This window comes from Thamnophis elegans, chromosome 8, assembly GCF_009769535.1.
Source record: "Thamnophis elegans isolate rThaEle1 chromosome 8, rThaEle1.pri, whole genome shotgun sequence".
Taxonomy (NCBI): Eukaryota; Metazoa; Chordata; class Lepidosauria; order Squamata; family Colubridae; genus Thamnophis; species Thamnophis elegans.
The window spans coordinates 55,009,229-55,030,755 of NC_045548.1; the positions used below are offsets into that span (position 1 = coordinate 55,009,229).

The 21,527-nt window shown below is 37.0% G+C and overlaps 1 protein-coding gene across 2 annotated transcripts; it reads left to right on the forward strand.

The window, feature by feature from the left end:
- Positions 1–476: 476 nt before the first annotated feature.
- Positions 477–20,244, forward strand: MTDH (metadherin). Of its 2 annotated transcripts, XM_032222384.1 has the most exons (13): positions 477–1,196; positions 7,303–7,401; positions 8,788–8,872; positions 9,674–9,853; positions 11,167–11,235; positions 11,768–12,004; positions 12,397–12,483; positions 14,915–15,013; positions 15,739–15,866; positions 16,180–16,299; positions 17,017–17,133; positions 17,835–17,988; positions 18,460–20,244. In XM_032222384.1, exons 1-13 carry the CDS (start codon positions 726–728, stop codon positions 18,528–18,530), a joined length of 1,917 nt encoding a protein of 638 aa, XP_032078275.1. In that variant the 5' UTR covers positions 477–725; the 3' UTR covers positions 18,531–20,244. The 2 variants fall into 2 exon arrangements, with proteins under 2 accessions (XP_032078275.1, XP_032078276.1); XM_032222385.1 differs by lacking the exon at positions 14,915–15,013.
- Positions 20,245–21,527: the final 1,283 nt, after the last annotated feature.

A 21,527-nucleotide genomic window follows, 5' to 3' on the forward strand; every position in this document is an offset into this window, starting at 1 on the left:
GAAAACATTGAATATATTAAATGTCAGCAGGGACATCAAATGCAATTATATATCCTTCTGTTTTAATATTATATTAAATAATAAATCTTTTACGGGGGGGCGGGGGGAGTGATTCATTTCTCCTGTCAAGTATTGTGTCAATCTTATTCCTTCGAAGGCTCTGATTGGTAAGGTCCAGGGCAATAGCTCCTCCTCCCGTTTGCCTCCGTGAGGAAATCGCTGCCACGTCGAGATTCCTTACAACTTCGCCGCCGTCCAATCGCAGGCAAGGCATGACGCGCCCTGTCAGGCTGGCTAAGGAGCATCTCTTCGGCTCCGACCATAAAAGAAAAGCTGGGCGGTGGGGGTGCCGCCTCCAATCAGGACGGAGGAGACGGACGACGCGTTCGCGCGCTCTCCGCGCTCCCCAACCGACGGCTCCCTGAGCCCCACGTGACCGTCCTCGCCGCCCCCCGTGCGGGGCATTTCCAGGCGCGCGTGCGCGCTAGGACGCTGCGGCCGCCGACATTCGGCGGCGGAGGGTGACGTTGCTCTCTCTTTAGGTCGCGGGAGGCCGAGGCGGCGCTTCTCCCCGCCGAAGCCAGGCGCCCAATCGCCGGTCCTTTTTTTCCCTCCTGCCTGCCGACGGAGCGGAAGGGCGGCGGAACCGCCGAGGGCCTTCCAAATTGGTACCGAGGCGATGTGTTGGCAGTGACGTGAGCGCCTGCTCGGTGTCCGCTGGAGCCATGGCTGCACCGAACTGGCTGGAGGCCGTGGCCCAGCAGGCCGAGGAGGTGTCGGCCCGGCTACGGGACGTGTTGTCGTCCGGGGTGGGTTTGCTGCGTTCCGAGCTGGGCCTGCCGCTGCCTGCTGGTCTGGAGCCGCAGCATCTGCCCACCTGGCTCGTCCTGCTCTCCACGTCACTTCTGGCGCTGCTGCTGCTGCTGGGGCTCCTGTGGGCCGCGGCCTGCGCCCGTGGAGGGGATGCGCGCAGAAAGCCTTCCAGGAGGGCAGCCGAGGTGGGCGACGAGGAGGAGGAGGACGACGACGAGGAAGACGAAGACGAAGAAGATGAGGTGACGTCGGCCACCCCGGGCTTGACGGGAGGCGGCGGCGTCTCGAACAAGGGGCCTCCTGGGACTGCCACGACGGCGCTGCTGAAGGGGGAAGAGCAGAAGAAGCGCAATAAAAAGAAGGCAGCAGAGAAAACCGGCCGGGTGGGTGCCAGGGCGACGGGTGTCAAAAGTGGCTTTCAGGGAAATGTGGGTGTTTCAATGTCCTGGGTTCAATGCGCTTTATACTGGCTGAGATTTGGGGCTTTTCTACATGCCTCTTGGCTTTGAAAAGTTGTCCGTCCATGCCTTCACGTGCGCCCTGTCATGCCTCCCCACCTCCATATTTTGAAATTAATGTCAGAAAATGGGTTCCCCAGAACAATGTAATGCGTAGTTAGATTTTCCCTCCCATATCCCTAAGATAATCTGCAATCTTCTAAGAGCCTTTTGACGTTGCAGTGCTCATGTGATTGCTCTGGTGAGGGGTCACTTGCTACAACATTACTGGTTTTCTATAGTTTGGTTTTTCTTTATAAGTAATGTCATAGTAATCTTTAACTATTTAGTCAGGTTTTTAATTAAGTGGCAGTAAATAAATAGCATGCTTCTATCAGAATACTTATGCATGTGTCACAAAATTTGAGGATCCATATCTGAGTTTCCTAACTTTGCTACACAGAAAATCTGTGAAGCAATAACCCTTGGCTGGACTACAAGGTCAGACTTTAACATTTGCTCACGTGGCATCGATAAATGTTTCTAAATGTTTCTTAATCAACTTAATACTAATTTTAGATACAGAATTCAGTGGATTTGATTCAGTTAAACCTTTTTCAGCATAAATATTCATTTCTTAATTAAGAAATATTTAATGAATAAATTATTTGTAATAGCTATAATAGAAATATGCTGGTCATACACATTTAAACATTTTTGTCCTGTTTTCTATAAAATAGTGCTTAAGATTTTAAAATTTTGTTTAGAATTATGTGCAAAAACAAATTATACATGACCACATTATCAGGTGCACTGGAATATTTGAAAGATTTATCTACAGGCTTAAAATTATATGTAAAGCACAGTAAGTTTAGATTCTCAGAGTTAGTATCGAAAGTTTAAAATGCTACATATTCTGGCACATATCTTGTTTGTTTATTAATTTCAGTGTATTAAAGCAGTGCAGTATGAATTTGAAATAAACTATTTTGTAGGCATGATATTGGAAGCATTAATATGGAATTGAAAAATCCATTAAGAGATATTGTGTTCAGAATTGTATGCTCTTGGTTTGGATGAGTTCAACTATTTTCATAGTCAAATATAGTGAAGTAATTTCTGAATCAGGGCTTGGCAACTTGAGTCTTCGGATATTTTAGACAATGACTTTCATAATTGAGATTGATAATACAGGTAGTAATTGTTCATTGAAATCCAAACTTATCTGAGAAGCATCAGCTTGTTTACACTTGGTTTAAGCCAATGAATGGAATTATTCTTAAAAAGAATTAGATTGCTTGTTCTGGAGTTCATCATGCTCTGAAAGAGAAATCCTAATTAGTGTGCTTCTGAATCCACCTTTGCATTTTAATATTCCAGGGGAATCTGCCAACCTTTTACAAATCCTTTTACAAACCTACTTTTTGGTAGGGCTTTGCAAAGCATTTGAAAGAGCTGTTACAATATCCATTTGTGCAAATGAAGCACTTCCCTTGCTAAAGCAAATGTGTCTTTTGCCAAAAAAAAATGATTTTAAAAGTACTGTAGTTCGTTCACATTAATTGTGTAGCAATTCACTTCTTTCAAAAACCTTGCCAGTTGGCAGTTTCATATAGTCTGATAAACTCCTTTTATCCCCTTCAGAAACCAGGCACAATTCAAGTTGCTATTGTTGATTTTATAGCCCCAAATTGCTAGGATAAAAGGAGGGCTGTCATTTAATTAGCAGCTCTTCTGGGTCTTAGTCACTGATTCAGTAGATGCCAGCATGCATTGCTCCAGTTGTGCAAGCAGTATTCCTTCTCTATTACAAATCTACTTGTTATGTACAGAGATGGAAGAAGTGGATCCTTTAGGCCAAGGAGATAACCATCTCCATGAAAAAACTGCATCCTGATGCAGGCTAGTGATCATGGGAATAGGCTTTCCTTGTGCCTCACACAGAAAGAAGAAATGGATGCAGAATATGATCCAAAAATGTGAGAGACCATTATAGAAATTTTAATATAAAAGATATGAGAGAATGACAGAAAAATGAAAACTGCTGAGTGCTTTCCCCAGTCCCATTGAATGGCATAGGAAACTGCAGTGATTGTACTGAATATTCTTTATCCATTTATGTTTACAGTGGAATTTTTTGCATGCAATTATTATTCTGCTCTGTTCATTCAGGGAATAATTCTGCAAGACAAAACTGATCGTATCTAGCTAGCAGTGATATTAGCACGATGCAATGCTCTGAATTTGAAGGAAGAAGATGCTTTAGAATACTTATAGCACCTACTGGCAACTCCTTAAACATATCTTGTCCTGGGGTTATATAACAGCTACAGAGGACTTTATATGTGTGCTTTAAAGGAGTTGCTGAGAGATCTAATGTGAGTACCTAAATGCATCTTTACCCAATCAAAACTAGAGCGCTGCACAGATTTAGTGTTAATAGTGAAGTGGAGTGCCTGGTCTTCACCAGCAGAGAGCTTGTCTGCATGTTAAGATGTTCTTCCTTGGGGCATGTGAAGCAATATTCCTTCTGAGAAAGTGTATTGAGCAATAGAGTCAGAGAAGATATTATATTCACATATGTGGAGAAGGAAGGAGAGAGATTTGTGATAGAAATTATTCTGTCAAAAGTATTACTATTTTATCTATGAGTTTCTGCCCAGCAACATAGTTGTAATGTTTGGATGCTCCTATGCTCCAAATTTGATCACATCAGTATACATTTTGGAAACCATAGTTAGAGCATAATTGTATTTAATCTGGCATCCAAAATATCAGCAAACAAGAATTGTTACTGAAAATTTGGCTTTAGAGCAATGTATTTTAATATTTTTTTCAGTAGTGATGGTTGCATAATATAAGGAATTTGTTGGATCCCATATTAAGGTTTATACTGTTTTATACTGCATAACTAAAAATCTGGTTAAAATACATCATATCTGATTTGTGAAGGCATGGTCTGTAGCATAACTGAAGGAGGTAGTGTACTACTCTTGCTAGGTTTTTCTTAGATCCAGATGAGCTTTCAATTTACTAATCATGTCATACTTACTGTTCTCGATAAGATTTCCAACATATGATATATCTCGAGCAAAACTGAATTGCTACATTTAGATTATTTGCATACTTTTCTGGCTCTCTTTAAAACTTGCATTCAACTAAAAACTATCTTAGCCACTGCATTTGCACTGCATTCTTTTTCAGTTGCATGTATCAGCAGCATAGCTAATAGTCATGCCAATTATTCTAAGCCAGGAGAAAAAAATGTTTTCTTATTATTATCCTTCTCAATCTATTGGAATCTTATGCCTCAATTGACTTTTTGGGCATGAAATTGGAAGATTCCAGATTATGCTGGGTATCTTAGGGACTGTCCACTTAATCCTTCTTCTTCTTCTTGTGCCACATCCATCATCAAAAGTTGACAGTCATGTTGGCAATCCTATTTTTGACAACAGCTGCATGAAAAAAGTGTTGCTGAGTTTCATCCAAACCAGTCCCTTAGATTTTGAAGCCATGATGTTCTTCTTCTGCCTAGACCTCGTTTGCCTTCAATCTCTCCCTGGAGGATTAAGTGAAGTAAGCCATGTTTTTCTGGGTGTCACATCACATGTTTGAAATATTCTAACTTTTGCTTTTTAATGGCTTTGATGATTTCCCATTGCTTTCCCAGGTGGCTTATCGCCTCCTCATTTGTGATTTTGTCAACCCAGCTTATACGTAACAGCCGTCTGTAAATCCACATTTCAAATGCTTCTAGTTTCTTCAAGTGGTTTTGTGTCAGAGATCAGCTCTCTATTCCGTAAGGAGGATAGAAAAGATGTAACATCTGACAAGCCTGATTTTCAGGCTTAGGCTTATGTTGTGACTGTAGAAGACCTTTTTCATTTTGAAGAATGCTGTTTCTCTATCTTTGTCTTTACTTCACTGATCATGTCCCAGCTTTTATGCAAATTAAAACCGAGGTACATGATCATTTCAACTTTTTCTAGTGGTATTCCTTCCAAATTTATCAGTGGTAAAATAATGGGTTGTTTGCTGATGACCATGATCTTGGTTTTTGAGGTGTTAGGCTTCAGGCCGTATTTTTCAGATATTTCTGAGACTATTGATGAGGAGCTGAAGGTCTTCATGCTTCCTGGCAAGCAGAACTGTATCATCAGCATATCTTAAATTGTTGATCCGAACACCATTTACTTTGAGGCCAGCATTGTTTCCCAGTGCTTCGTTGAAAATTGACTCATAGTAGTTATTAAACAACCAGCGGAGACAGAATACAGCCCTGTCTGACCCCTCTTTGTACTTCTGCATCATCTAAGTATTTTTGGCCTGGTCTCATACTTGCTACCTGATGCCAATATAGATTCTTTATTATTTGGATGTCTTTGTCATCTAGTCCCACTTGTTTCAGAATTTGTAATAGTTTTCTTTGTCTTGTTTTATCAAATGCTTTTTCAAAATCAATGAAGCACATGTAAACATTGTGATTGACATCTCTACAGCACTATACAAGAACTTAAATGCTGAATAGGGCATCTCATGTACCAACTAAATCCATATGAAATAGAAAATCATGCATAGATTTTTTTCAGAAATTTGTTTCTTGCTTTTCTACCAAATAACATTGAAGTGGAAGATGTAATATATATGGTACAAATCAATCTTAATAAATGTATATATTTTTAGAAATGTCATTTAAACACTGCTTATAAGTGTGCCCAAAAAGCTTAAAATAGTGGAATTGAACATGGATATTCAATTTTTTAAAAGATCTCAGTTTAAACTACAACAGCCCAACAATTCAAATCAAAGATTGGATGGAATTCTATTAAAACACATCATGTTTTACAGCCCTCAAAGGATGTATAAGTGGGCAAGCAAATAATTTAAATGTAATAATGTGAAACCTATTTAGGACTGCAATTTTCTATCAGGGAAATTTTGAATAAAGCAATGAAAGTTCAGTCTATTCCTGAAACGGAGAACTTTAAACTACAACGCTTTGTTACAGGATTTTGCTTCTATTTTTTCATTCTTGTGAAACCAAATGCAATCCCAAATGGTACTTTTGTGGTCTTGGTCTATACTTAACTGAAAGCAGGGTTTAAATTAACTGTTTTAACTTCAATTAACTGGTAATAAAGTGGTACTGTTTGCATCTATTTTAGTTTTCTCTGACAAGGTTAGAGTTTTAAGTTACTTCATTTTTATATGTTAACAAGTATAAGGGAGTGGAGAAAAGAGTATCAGTCAGATCATAGACCTTTCCCCTGGTTGCCCTGACATTGTAAAACTTGTTTCTCCCCAAAATAAGGCTATTTCTAATGACTGGCATTCTAGAAAGTCCTGAAGAATCCTTTTTAAACAGACATTAGATTGACTTGATGGTGACTAGATAACCATTTTTAATTAGATTGTGCTAGTTTAAAGAGGATGAATTTTTATTTATGGATTATTTCATAATTTTATTGTCAATTGCATAGAATCAAAGGAGGCAGTATGAAATGTGTGAATAGCATAATAATATATTAGTTATAATCCTATTGTCCAGCATCTAAGTCTGGGGTATCAAACTGGATTTCTTTGAGGGTCAGATCAGCATTGTAGTTCTCCTCTGCGGGGCAGCCGGGGAGTGGGGGAGACGGGACAGACGCCTCCTGCAGCACCCAGACAGCCAAATTGTGGTGTGGGGGTCCTCCATGTTCCGTTTTGGTTGGCAGTACTGCAGGAGGTCATCCAGGCCAAAAATAGGGTGTGGGGGGCATGTGTGCCCTCCATGCCCTGTTTTGGCTTCCAGAAGCATTGTGAGCCGGGCCTCTGCTATTTCCTGGCTGGTTCCATGGGCCAGAGTTAAGCACTCCGTGGGCCAGATGCGATCCGCAGGTCTTGAGTTTGACACCCCTGATCTAAACAATTAAAGTCACTATACCCTTGGTACATTTCATTTAAATTGATAAAATGCTGGTATTTATGTTGTACAGTAATGAAGTATTTAATATAGACGTGTTTGTTTACATTTCATAAAATTTATCATTTAAATATATGTATTCAGCTTAATGGTCAACCAGCTCATGATGTATCTGAAGAAATAATACAAACACGAAAAGAGAATCTGAAGCAGACATTGGATATGGAAAAGAAAACTGAAAAGGTTGGTTATTGGTTAGTGACTGATAAAAAAAATATTATTTTTAATCTTTCAATTCAAGACCAGTATTAAACTGGCCTTTGGTTTATTTTGCTGAAGTTGGATCAGCCACAGCTTACTATAATTACAAATAATAAGTTCCTTCCAAGAATGGATTTTGTACGTCATGATTTGTGTCTTGTGTCAGATTGGATCAACTCTTAAGACTAGAGAAACAGTCTTTTCTGTTTTCAGAAGTGCATACAGAGTCCTTAACTTATGACAATTCGTTCAGCAACTGAAATTATGACAGCGCTGAACAAAGGGAATTGCAACCCATGCCTTGAGTTTAATAAAATAGAATAGAATACTTTATTGGCCAAGTGTGATTGGACACACAAGGAATTTGTCTTTGGTGCATATGCTCTCTGTACTTAAAAAGACAAGATATATTCGTCAAGAATCATAAGATACAATACTTAATGATAGTCATAGGGTACAAATAAACAATCAGGAAACAATATAAATATAAATCGTAAGTATACAAGCAACAAAATTACAGTCCTGCAGTCATAAGTGGGAGGAGATGGTTGATAGGAACGATGAGAAGAGTAATAGTAATAGTAACACAGCCTTAGTGAATAGTTTGACAGTTATGAGGGAATTATTTGTTTAGCAAAGTGATGGCATTCAGGAAAATGCTGTTCTTGTGTCTAGTTATGGTTATTTAAACACCCTGCATTCTTGCGTTAAAATTTTGGACACTTGGCAGCCCACCTGCACTTTGATCGACCGCAGGGGCATTGCAACTCCCTCCACCTGCCCATCTCCCCTGCCATCTATGCCTTTAAACACTCAGGAAACTCAAAGGATGCAGTGTAAAGTAGCCTCCCCCATAAAGGGCGAAATCCCAAGGGCTCCCTTCCTCCAAAGAAGAAAAGTGCCCACCCATGGACCCTGGATGCTTCCCAGGCCCTTGGGAACACACCAGGAAAGGGAGCAGGGGTGCAGTTTTCCTTGTCGTCTATAGTTCCCTTCATTCATCCTCCCCTCAGTAAAGTTGAAAATAGGAAGAGGAGTGATTTCTAAGCCCCCCACCAGCTTCCCACAAGCAACATCTTGAATTTGTGCCATATTACATATCAGATAGACCCAATGAGATGAAAGATGCTTAAGTGTATCTAAAATTGTGTCTTTAAGATACTTTGTCATATAAGTGTGCATCTTCTGTAAGTAATATGAATCAAGGTATACTATTGGTTTTGTGTTCATAGTTTTTGAAAAGATTAAAAAATATAGAAAGCTTATATTAAACTTCATCATGTTTCCGGGTTCATTCCTATTGCTGAACTTCAGATATTTTGATAGCATTAATTTATTCTGAGAGAAAATATTTTCCTTCTACTTTAGTCAAAGAAAAATAGGAAAAAAACAAAAGGAGACGCTAAAACAGCTCAGGATCAGTCACGTGGTGATGGAAAGGAAGCCGATGAAGGTACTGAAAAACACATTCTTTACATTTCCCTATGACTACAAGATGTCTCCATGCGTCCAGTGCAAATTTTGGGAGGAAATTGCAGTGGGAGGAAGTAGATTACAAGCTTTACTTCCATTTTACCAAAAGGATTCCTTTAGACCCTGAGCTTTTTGTCCTCTATGTCCATAGAAAGCACATTCTACATGCAAGCCATAATTAAAGAATTCATACTTCATATTCAAATCATAAAAGGTGTAATGTTTCTAACCTTTTAACAGGGTGATAGTCATATTAACAGCTCAATCTTTACATTTAATTTTTGAAGTTTGCCTATTTTCTTTAAGAATCATTTTTGAATATTAAAATTTGTCCAATATATAGAAGGCAGAATTAAACTTGCATTATTGCACATTGCATCTTAAGAAGAAACCAGCAGCTAGACATTTTGGAATCTTTTAGAAGGACATCAATTTAGCTGTCAGCATAAGCCGTCTTCTTTAACCATTATAAAAACTTCCATCTGCAGAGTTCAGGACAGGCAGAGCTATATTTGCAATAAAGATATTCAAAAGTGAGAACTGGAAGCTATATCTATATTTTAGTATGTTGTTGTAAGCCATGTGAGCCTGCAAAGGTTTGTTAGCATTCAAATTTACTAAAATAATACTGTTGCTGGAGATGCACTTCTGATCATATATTGGATCATAATCTCATTTAATAATTCCTGATAAATTCCTGAGTAATATCTTAAGCTCCCTAATGCACATTTTGAAAAGTGTGTTACTGACTGTAACTAATGCTTTCTTATGACTGTTTCAGGTGCATGGGAAACAAAAATCAGCAACAGAGAAAAACGACAACAACGTAAACGTGATAAGGTACTGACTGATGCTGGGTCAGAATCAAATTTACCATCCTTGGAAATCCCAGTAACAGTATCTTCTGAACAGATAATAGCATCTGCAATACCATTTTCAGTTGGTCCTAGAAAAAATAAAGGTAAGCCATGATTTTTCTTGTACTTTCTAATTTCTCATCTTTAAGGATAGGGTAGTAAGAAAAAGAAAATACTATAGCATAAAGAATGCTTCATAAAGAAAGCTCTTCTTTGCATATAATTAAACATGTTATAAAACCCCTTTTATTGATTAAACCATTGAGTATAAATATATACAGTATAGATAATGTGTTTCTATTGTTCTGATATGTAGTCTTGCCTTATACCTTTCCCTTTTGTTAGTTATGGAACTGTGTTTAGTTGGTGCAAGTAAATTAGTCCTTATACAACTCTAAATATCCCATATTTTGTGTAATTTATTTCTGTCTAAAATATGTAGTTTAAAAATAATAAATTAAATCACACTATGTTCTACAAATAAATTAAATCTTTATAACTGTTTCAATAGCTTTTCTGCTAGACAAGACCATGAGCTTCTTATAAGACATAGTCAGACCTTTTAGAGATTTAGTTGAAGGACACATGAAGTTTGTAAACACATACACACACATACACACACACTAAATTGTATTTATGGATAGTTGGCACTTTTTGAAATACCCTTATGATCTCCTAAACATGGTGGAATATATTCAATTTGTTGTTGTTTCTTGAATAGTTTTAGAAGATGGTTGTTTCATTTATTTGCCTATTTATGTGCACTTCTTTCCTTATATATTACCTAGACTTATATATTAATCCATTCAGGATTGTGACCTATGGTTTATGGTCCAATGTTATGGGCATATCAATCTAGCCATTATGTAGTAAATACACATGTTAGCAAGCTGATTATTTGTATTGTTTATGTCAAATAAATCAATTTAGGCAAGAATAATAAATAAGAGAAATGAATTATATTTTCATAGTAGTATTGTTTATTACATTTGAAAAGGAAATATAAATAAGCTCAGCCCATTAAAAATACAGTCTTTTGAATTATATATTACCTTTAAGTTTTTAGAATACGGAATAAATCTCTAGCTGTGATATTTATGGCACAACAACACAATCCCTGTACAAATAAAATTTATCTTCTGGACAAATCATATATATGTCAATGAAGGAAATCATATCTGCAGTATCTCGCAGCATATTGCAGTTCTTATAAATATGATTTCTGATTTACTCTTAAGCAACAAAATCCATTTTTAATAAAATAAAATTGTGTTCCAAAAATTGATGGCTAGATATGTTTTGTAATGGAATAATAAAAGCTTTGATTTCTTGGGTTTAGGCTTTGTGCTTTCATCTGCAGTAAAAAACAGACTGAAGATATTTGATAATTAAATTGTCTCCTTTGTTTTTAAATAAGGTGATCCAGTTTTGAATGTTCAAATCAGCAATTCTAAATCTGGAAAAGGGGATGTTGCACTCCAGCCAGGTATGCAATATTTGTTTGTTTATATTTCACAATGTGGTTCTTTTATGTTCTAAGTTCACTTGAATTTTGTGCATTGATTTATATCCAAAGTAAAAAGTCAGATATATTGTAATAGTGCAAGATAATTCATGCTGTATATTAATAAAGAATCTCTAATCTCTATGCTGACGATTGTGAGGATCAGACACAATTTTTCCTTCTTTATAGAAAACCCAAAATCACATTCGCTATACTTTTCTATGTGTCTGAACTACAAAAGTATTTAAATTGACATTTGGCAATTCAAATGCAACAATTGTGTTCTCAACTTTGATCATCATGAGATAGTGAACAGCCAACTGTTACTAGAAGAAAATTGTGGATCAAAAGGAAAATTGAAATATTAAACCAGAAACAAGCTGGTTCTTAATAACATAGTAGCAACAATATAATGCTGTCCAGATTATAACTGGAAATGCATGTGTTTATTTTACTACCATGTTTACCAGCAAACTAAGTTAACTATCTGTTTCTTGTTTAAAATTACTTTCAGGGATGAGTGAAGGCCCCACAGTAAACGGAGGCAACTGGAATGAAAAGCCTGTTAAGATTGCTCCTCAGATTGGTGCAAGTGAGGAGAAATGGACTGCAGGTTCCTCTGCAGGTAGCAAGAGGAAAACTGAGACATCAGCCTGGGGAAAAGATGCTGGAGATAATGGAAATGGGAAGGATTGGGGAGTATCCCTGGTTGGCAGAACCTGGGGCGAACGTACTTTATTCCCTGGTATAGGTAAGATAACATGCTTGTTTGTCCTGGCTTGTTTGGTTTGGATTTGGTTCTGTGAAGTGACTAAAATTAAAACTTAGAAAAACATGGGAAAGTTTCCTTAATTTCCTGATCCTAGATTTTTTTTTAATCCCTTACTTTTCAAAGCACAATAACCTCAGTTTAGAAGGAGGGCAGTTGTAAGTTAAAGCAGAATATCTACTAAATTATAGTGGGATTTTACACATGCATAATATATTGATATTATACTAATTTAAAATGGGAATGAGATTTTATGCAGGTGCAGAAGTATGCCGATTTACTTTGATTTGTGGGACCCTTCCTTATTCCTAATTGTCAGTGTGGGAAAATATATGATATGAACACACACACATACTTTTTTTTGTTGTTAACAGCTTGGTCTGGAGTGGATGGAAGAATTAATACTCCTGAACAAAGTTCTGCTTCATTTACTCCCTTGGGACTAAATCCTACAGTGTCTGGTATGGTATGCTTTTAATAGGCATCTTATAAATGAACTACACGTATGTCCTAATTATGGCATAGCATGTTCTTTTCTGGTAAAATCCTAAATTTCAAGTATTATAGCCTCAGCAAATTCAACTCAATACATTTTCAACATTTGGAAAAGAGAAGGACTGTGCTTGTTCTTTTTATGAAAATAATTTGTTGCCTAGATCAGTGAAGTTGAATCATTAGTGTCAATGTTAAACTAATCAAGGAGTGAAGCAACCTAGAACTAAGGAGAAATTCCTAACAGCACAATTAATCAGTGCAGCGACTTGCCTCCAGAGGTTGTGAATGCTCCAACACTGGAAGTTTTTAAGAAGAGATTGGGCAACCATTTGTTGGTTGGAAATGGTATAGGGTTTCCTGCCTAGGCAGAGGATTCAACTTGAAGACCTCCAAGGTCTCTTCCAACTCTGTTATTCTATTCTAGTCTGATGACAAGGAAGTAAATCTGATGCATCTATCCCATATAAAGGTAGTCCTTAGGTTATTATGGTAATTGGGACTGGATTTTTTGTTGCTAAGCAATGCAGTTGTAAAGCATAATGTCACATGACCACATCACTTAGCGACACCAGTCCCAATATCCCTGTTGCCATTGTCAGCCAAACCTCACTGTTCCTTAGGTGAGGTCCCACTCTAATCCAAGCCCCTCTTATTATGATCAGTTCCAACCCCAAACCTTTGTATGATAAGAGCCTGCCTTCTTTTCAGCTCCGCCCCAGCTGTCTTTCCTACCCCCCTTCCCCCATCTCTGCTCTTTTGGCCATCTTACATTCTGCACTTCTTTTGACCACCTTGTCACCCTGCACTTCACTGGCTGTGCTGGGCCTGCCTGCCTCACCACCCTGCACTCTGTTCGCCCTGCCAGCCTTGCTGCCCTTTTCCACGGTTTGGAGAATGGCAAGTGCAGCCTTCTTGCAAAGTTTCAGAAAGCCTCAGAAGTCTTCCAAATCAGCACAGGAACACCTGCTTCACATAAGGCTAGCTGGGCAAACCTCACCACTGGGAGGAAGATAGACGTCATCTGGGAGTGGCAGGGCCAGTGAGTGTAGGATGCAAGGGTAGCAAAGTGGCAGAGAAAAGATTATTTAGGGAAGTTTGGGCTTTATTCTGTAGGTCTGCAGTGGATGGCTGTGGCATCGGGTTTGAGGTGGTACTCTGTGGGGCTGAAGTAGGAGCATAGTGGTGATCAGCTGAGACTGCTGAAGGCCCCAGGCGTCTACTCCAGCACAAGTGCCACTGCTGAAGTGTGCCACAGGGTAGCCAAAGGGCAAGTAAGAGATAGGCATGGAAGGAAGGATGAAGTGCTGGTTTTAAATCCAGAAAGGAAGGATGAAGTGCTGGTTTTAAATCCAGATGGACTGCCAAGTGCTTAAACTCTGATCACATGCTATGCTGCCCCCATTCACCCACACATCAGGGTTGGTGTAGAGAGCTTTATTCAGTTCGTTTCCTCAACGTTCCATTTCAGGTTTTCAGCTAAGCACAATAATTGGCTCGCAACCAAATAGGTAACCAAAAGCTAAACAAACTTATAGCCAAACCAAAAGAGTCTTGAAAATAAAGGTTTTGCCTGAATAGGTTTGAAAAAGAAACAGCTCAAAATCCCCTCCGAGGTTAGCGGCCTCCACTGAGGTTTGTCAACAAGTCCAGTGGTCCGAGTTTTAGGACTTGCAAGGAGAAGTCACAGGAATAGTCCAAGCCAGGAGTTCGGGAGATCCATTTTCATCGAAGCCAGCCATGAACAAGCTCCAGACTAAACTTCCAGGCAATGACCAATTAGTCCACCCAACAGATAACTGGCTGCTCCAAACACGAACATAAACGCTCTCTGCAACTGAATTAAATCCATGAGCTGCAGAGTTCCAGAAACACAAACCATCTGGCCATGACCTATACACGTTGCTTCCAGCAATGCCTCCCTCTGCCTGCCACGCTAAATAGCCCCTCCCGGTATAGCCCATTAAGGGGGTGAGGCCTTTCCCCCATCAATCTCTGCCTTTCCATTTTGCATGCTCTAGCATCTACCAAGGCCGGCAGCTCCTCCCCCTCTTCCTCATTGGCCTGCGAGCTCTCCCAACCGAGGCATATTCAGCCGACAGTTCAGGGTCAGCAGTACCGGAAGTGCCAGGAATGCTCTCATTCTCCCTCAAGGCCTCTGAGGAAGACCTGGACGAGCCATCATCCACAGGAGACATCACACATGCTTATAATGCTGCAATTATGGTGATGCATTGGCTAATTTCAAGGGATAGATATAGCTACAGTTCATTCAGTGCTCTGTAAGTTGAAGGAAGGAAGGATTTGAGCACTACCTCTATCTGATGAAAGTTAATGTGGAATAATGAGCCTACATATCATTCTCATGGAGTGACTGGGTATGTATTCTGCCCTTTTTAGGAACCAATAGCGAATCTGTTTCTCAACCTAGTACAACAGATTTTCAGTGGGATTTAAATCGTAACCAGGCACCTGTTGATGACGAGTGGTCTGGATTAAGTATGTTCCTTTTTAGAATCTTCCCTGATTTTGCTTAATTTGCATTTACTTTTTTGCATTCCTATTCCTATTCACAACTGTTCTGGTAAACAACACCAAATATTTATCCATATGCTTTCAAAATAGTTTTGCAAAAATAAAGCCCATTTAATGCTTGAAATGTTCATACAAGCAAATTTAATCTAAGAGATAAACCAAAAAAAAATTAATGTATTTTTTAATCAATGCAACATCCACATGGGTTTTTCTAAATAGTTTATTTAGCCGTGTTCTACTTTTAAATTTTTATTTCAATATATCAATAAGAAAACATTTGAAAGGCAAAATTCAAAAATAACTTGATCAGTATTAGACTGCAATGTTGCTTCTAAATTTATACTTTTTCTTCTATAGAAGATGATAATTGATTCCTCTAAAGTACTGATCCACTATCATTTATTTTTGTCATTCTATTTTGAATTTAAGGATTTTCTATTTGTATCTGTAGAAGGTTGCCTTTAGTATCAGGGCAAGATCAGAGAATTGATTTGTTTTATAATTGTACTTAATACTTCCTTTAATGATCAGGTAATAGTTTTTAAATTTATTTTGAGAAGGAATAATTCAAATTTCTACTCCCAGGCTTTTGTTACTAATTTATGTGGTATGAAATTATACATGTATTGCAAAACAGGTATTCTTGCCTTACTGTCTTGTTCATCCACTTGAAACTTTATTTCTCACAGATGGTCTTTCTTCTGCGGATCCGACTTCTGACTGGAATGCCCCAGCAGAGGAATGGGGGAACTGGGTTGAAGAGGAAAACCCTCCTTCCATTCCACAACTAGAAGAAGCATTATCTGAAACTCAAAAGGTATCACATTGACAGCTGCTGCAGGAATTGTTAGTAAGACTGTTTGAGTTTGATAGTCCTCACTTTGTAGAAAGAACTAGAACACCCAAAGGTATCCATAGGATTGGCTGGAGGGAAAATTGGCCCTATAAGGCCAACATGATGTGTATGTGAGAGTGTAAGAGTGGGATTTGCATCATGACACTATCACATGTGTGTTGTAATTTATTGTTAAATTACAATTTGAGAAAGGTTGAAACTAAAACTTACATTAATGATACATTGGGTTAGGGTACAAATGTGATATTGATGGATTTCTCTGGTTTTCTATTAGGCATCAGATGAAGAGAAAGAAAAACCTGAAGCAGCTCAACAAAATACTGCAAGTGGCAAATCAAAAAAGAAAAAGAAGAAAAAGAAAAAGCAGGGAGAAGAAGCTAACTCTCCTATACAGGCAAGAAACAATAAATATTAGCCTTTTGAAGGCAATTTAGGAATGAGTCCTGGGTGGATTAAATCTTAACTGGATGGCTTCTGTGTTTCTTATGGTTCACATTAAGCCACAATATTCTTGATATCTATGCAAAACCTATATGGGTTTTTTCCTCTTTAAATGGATTTACTACAAACTGAGTTTGCACAGTCATGCTTTGAAGAATCTGGATGGGCAGCCGGCAGCTCTCGAAACTTGTTCTTAATATTAATCTAATATTGTTTAACTTCGATTTCTTTCTGTTCTGAGACAGGAAATATGTGAAAATTATACTGTCAGCTTAAGTCAAGCCTAAATTATGAAAGAGCCTTTTAACAAAATAGCCAATACTGATTCTGTCCACTCATTATCATGCCCTCTGAAGCTCTCTCCCCTCCTTAAAAAGAAAAGTAGGTTGCCTGCTTATGGAGTATATCTCATTAGATCTATTCTGGACAAAAATAGAGCTTTTGTCCTTTGCTTCATATTTACATGGTTTATCTTTGAAGCTAATTGGAGTGAAAATATATGAATGTGACTATACCATTTGAAAAAGGTTTCTGTTTTAACATTGCACAGAAATATTGTATCATTTATAGCTTCTTACTTGGTTCCAAATTCATTCATAAATTCGGGTTATTTTAGTAATGGTGCCAAACCTCATTCTTTTTAATTAGGTCATCTTTCTCCCACATCTAGGAATCTGATGATCTAGAGAGACATGCTGGAGAAGAATTTCCAGAAGATACCTCAAAAGTTCAACAAGTGGAGATAACTTTCTCTTTAAAGACCATCAGCACTAGTGAACAAGCTGAGGTATAAATTAAAAGGCTGTGCTAATGTCTGTTTATTTGTAAACCCTACCATCTTTAAGCTAAGTTGCAAATTTAGTGTAAGTCTGCTGCAGGAATAGCTTGAAATAGGCACAGTGTTAGATATGTTAAAATTGATGTTTTCAGCATTTGGATAGGCATAATAGATTTCGGTTAGATTCACAGAAACAGTTGTGATATTTTGCTGACTAAAGACTATGTTACTAAAATGAACCAGTAGGAAGAAATTATTCTCTCCCAGCATTCACCCAGCAATAGCATTGTTGTACTGTAACAGTTTGCAGGTGAAAGTGGAGGTACTACAGTCACCATAATGCCTGGTTTCAGTCTAAAACACTTTAAACAATCATTGATTCTATTTTCTTTAATGGGAATTTCCATCTAATAAGACCTAGAAATAGCTCCAATCACAACAGCATTTGAAAAGCAGATTAGTTCTATAAATGTTTCTGGTGAAAATCTTAGAAGATTTATGAGAGAGAGTTATAACTTGGTGCATTGAGCTGTTTTATAAGGTTCTAGTTTGATGCATTTGGGGCTTTTGCTGTTGACAGTGTTAAGAATGGTCTTGGTGTTCTGTATGATTAATCAAACATTTCAAAAGATATTCTATCCACATATTTTTGGATTGGATATTAGATGATGTCAAAAACTCAGTATTCTGAACTACAATGTCTATTGTAGCCGAAGGAGATGCCCTCATTTGCTGTTTCTACTGAACTGTCTGTACCTGTATCAGAGAGTGACTCTGAAAAGATAATTTCCCAAGTGCCACAGATGCTGCAGGAGGCAGAAGTCATTTCTAATGTTAAGCAAAACAGTGTGCCTCCACCTCAAAGTAAGTGATTGTTTATATCAAATGCATATAAGGCTTATAAAAAGATATGTACATACAGTAGCTATTAAAACTGCATTTATAATCAAATAGATCTTACTTCAGGTGCAAAGCTAGTGCTCTGCTTACAGAAGTCCAATATTTCCTCTTCTAGTATTTTATAGTGTTTTGGCAACCTATGATGAATAACTTGTAAATGGAAATTGTATCCATTTGTAAAAGTATATTATTCAGTAATACAATATTGAAAAACTCAAGGAAGTTTTATAGCCATAAAGACAAAATAATGCTGACTTCTGATAATAGGCTTTACTAGCTTAAGTCGTAGGATTCCCAACATGATCGCCAACGTCCAATGACAGATATGGCACAAAAAGAAGAAGCAGCAGCAGCTTAAGCCAGTAGAATGCAATGTATGAATGAGTGTAATAAAATACAATATAAAACACTTCTTGATTTCTCTTATACTTTTAGCCAAGTCTGAAGAGAGCTGGGAATCCCCCAAGCAAATCAAAAAGAAGAAAAAAGCCAGAAGGGAAACGTGAATTTTCTGAAATGGACGTGTGTTGCAGAAACACTTGTCGTGGAGATTATGCTGTTTATGCAATAATTTGTGAAACTGTACAGAATTTTATATAACTTTCAACAGATTTTTTTAAAAAAACTGCTTTGAACACAACCATCTTTAAGAATAGGAACTGAATGAAAAAGTTGGTGACTTAATTTCACAGGAAATAATGGCATTACTGGAAGACTCATTGAAGAATGTATTTTCAAGCTATGGAAAAAGTAATTTTTAAAACCTTGGCTTTAAAACAGTGCCCTGTTTACAACATATTTCTATTTCCTGTCCACTGGAGAAAGAGGATTTGTCTTAAATATCTCTGATCATCTTTAAAACTGATACATGTCACTGAATGGTGGTGTCTATCTTGAATCTGTTTAATGCCTAGATCAAAGAACTCTATTCAAATTTGCCATATATTTCTAATATTTAATAGAATCTGCTAACCATGAAATTAATTACAATTACAGAGAAGCTGGTATCACTGAAGACTTTGTTCTTGAATAACCCCTCAGCCTGAATAATAGTTGACTTCAGAGTACGTGTGCACTCAAATTGTGTTAGAATTAATCAATAAAAACATTTTTCAGCAAAAAAGTGGATTAAATTAAACCTCAAAAACTTCTGTATCAAGAAACTAAAAATACTGTATCAAAACTACAACATGGTTCCTAACGTTGCTTCTAATCGTTTCTTACTTAAATGCCCAGATCATTTTAAGTTGTTGAGGTAGTATTTTCAAGTGAGCCTCGTTGTTTTTTTCTTATCTAAAGTAGGAAATTAATTGGTGTCCTATAACCTTCGTACTTGTCATTTTGAAAGCCATGATTCATTTCTCTGCCACTATATTGCTTTTCTTTTGTTTCTTTTTTTAATTTGATTTTTTTTAATTCTTCAGAGATGTGGTAGAGAATGAAAAGAGTAATGCTGGCTTCAAAACAGGTTTAATTGATGTTGAGACCACCTGTATCAGGAAGTGCTTTTTTACTGCCTTAACCTATGTAGAATCTGTATCTAGAGTTCTTAAATGGGGTTAGCATTTTGTTTTTTGTTTTGTATTTTTTTTAAAAAAAAATCATGCAACAGCAGCAATTGTAAAACAAATAATCTTTCCACTTGTAATTATTGATTAAAATGGGAAATGAACCATCTTTCCACTTGTAATTATTGATTAAAATGGGAGTTGAATTGCATCATTTTCAAGCACTATAATGACATCACGTTCAACAGGCAGGTATCTATGAATAGTGCATGCTCAGCCATGTACAACTGTATATAGCCTTTATGAAATATTTGTGTGTGTTTAAAGGACCATAATTAACATAACTTGGTGAACAACTATTAAAGAAAAGCCATGATTATTTGATGTGATTGGCTTAGTTTTTTTTTCATGTGGCAGAAAACTTGTAACAGCTGTAATCAATGGTACTATTAACTCTCCCATAATGTCTAATTGTGTACATTTGAAAATTTTTGTAAAAATAACTTGCAATGCAAGAACAATTAAAGCAACAAACTGGATTTAGTTGTTTTGAAGACAAGCCTTATTAATTGATAGTGTTCCTAATGAATTCTTATGTGCACAGGTATTAACTCCTGTTTCAGGAACATGGCAGATGTTTACATGTTCAGATGTTTGTTTAATTCAGTGACATTTCTACATCAATTTTGTTAAAATAAATTGAGCAAATTAATACCATTGTGTTATTTATGGGAAGGGAGATCGTGGATAAATATTTTATCACAATAAAATGGTATCCCTGAAAATTCTTGGTACCCAAATAGACTGTACAACAACTACAGTAATTTTAAAAGGGTATTGAATATGCTAGTTGTGTCTGCTCTTTATTGTGATTTTTAAAATTCTTCAAGTGTATCTTAAGTGTGTTACACAATCAGTTTTCCAGTGAAGACACTATTCACTGGACCAGATATCATTTTGTAAAAGGCTGCATGTTGGCTAAGGCCAGACCTGTTTTGGGACAGTTCGCTGATATTTTTACAAATATGTGTCTCTTTCTCGGGAGTTCATATTCAATCAATTTTGAATAGTTTATATTGTTTTAGAAGTGGTTTGAAGAACTGGATAGTTGCTCATTAAAAAGTGGGAGTTTGCAAAATTCATTTTTTCTTAGTCATTGTGGAATCTTTTGCAAACAGGACTTTTCAATGCTTATAGCATTGTTTTGCCATGAATACTATTCTTGTGTAGAAGTCAGTATGCATGATACCTAATGAAACTAAAACTTATAAGTGATCTATCTCTGCAGTCCATTGGAACTGGAAAATGTCGTTTTTCTGATTATGTCCACCACTATCCTAAATTGTCTAATCCAGCTTTTAAGTTGAAATGTTCAGTTATGTGGATGTTTTCATTTATTCTGGTTCCATTAGAATTTAATGCCTGTAGATGACAGATTTTCCTTGAACTTTAGAATATGTAATCAGTTAAAATGAAAATGACATTTTTGTCACCTAAGAATAGGATATTCATAAAATGTGAAGATTTTAAGTAGTGAAAATGGGCAATGCTATAAAACTATTTCATTCATGTACTTAAGCTACCAAGTTACACAATGACAAGTTTCCCACAATAGGGTTGATCAGTATAGAAGGCAATCAATAAAAGTGTGCATCCACTTTTGCATTGTTAATAATGGCCTTTATAACCAGATATACTTGATATCTTTTTATGACACAAACAGGGCAAGCCAACTAAACATAGTGAAAGCCCATGAAATGTTTTCCAAGAAGTAATTTTATTTGGTTATACAACTTTACCCAAATTTTAATATGTGATAAAAGAATCAATGCATATTTAATTTTTCTTTTAGGCTTTGCAGTATTAATCAGTATATTGGCGTGAGAAATGGGTGAAGTTGGATGAAAACATACAAATTTTTTAATATTAAAAATTATATATTTACTACAGATATGAAGATTCCACATCTATACAGAAATGTCTTTTACGCTTTGC

What these genes read in the sequence shown, in the direction of transcription:
- MTDH (XM_032222384.1), top strand. Translation starts at nt 726, where the DNA reads ATGGCTGCACCGAACTGGCTGGAGGCCGTGGCCCAGCAGGCCGAGGAG. An exon ending in CAGCAGAGAAAACCGGCCGG is followed by an intron (nt 1,197 to 7,302) that starts GTGGGTGCCAGG and finishes ATATGTATTCAG; the next exon opens with CTTAATGGTCAACCAGCTCA. An exon ending in TGACGAGTGGTCTGGATTAA is followed by an intron (nt 15,014 to 15,738) that starts GTATGTTCCTTT and finishes TATTTCTCACAG; the next exon opens with ATGGTCTTTCTTCTGCGGAT.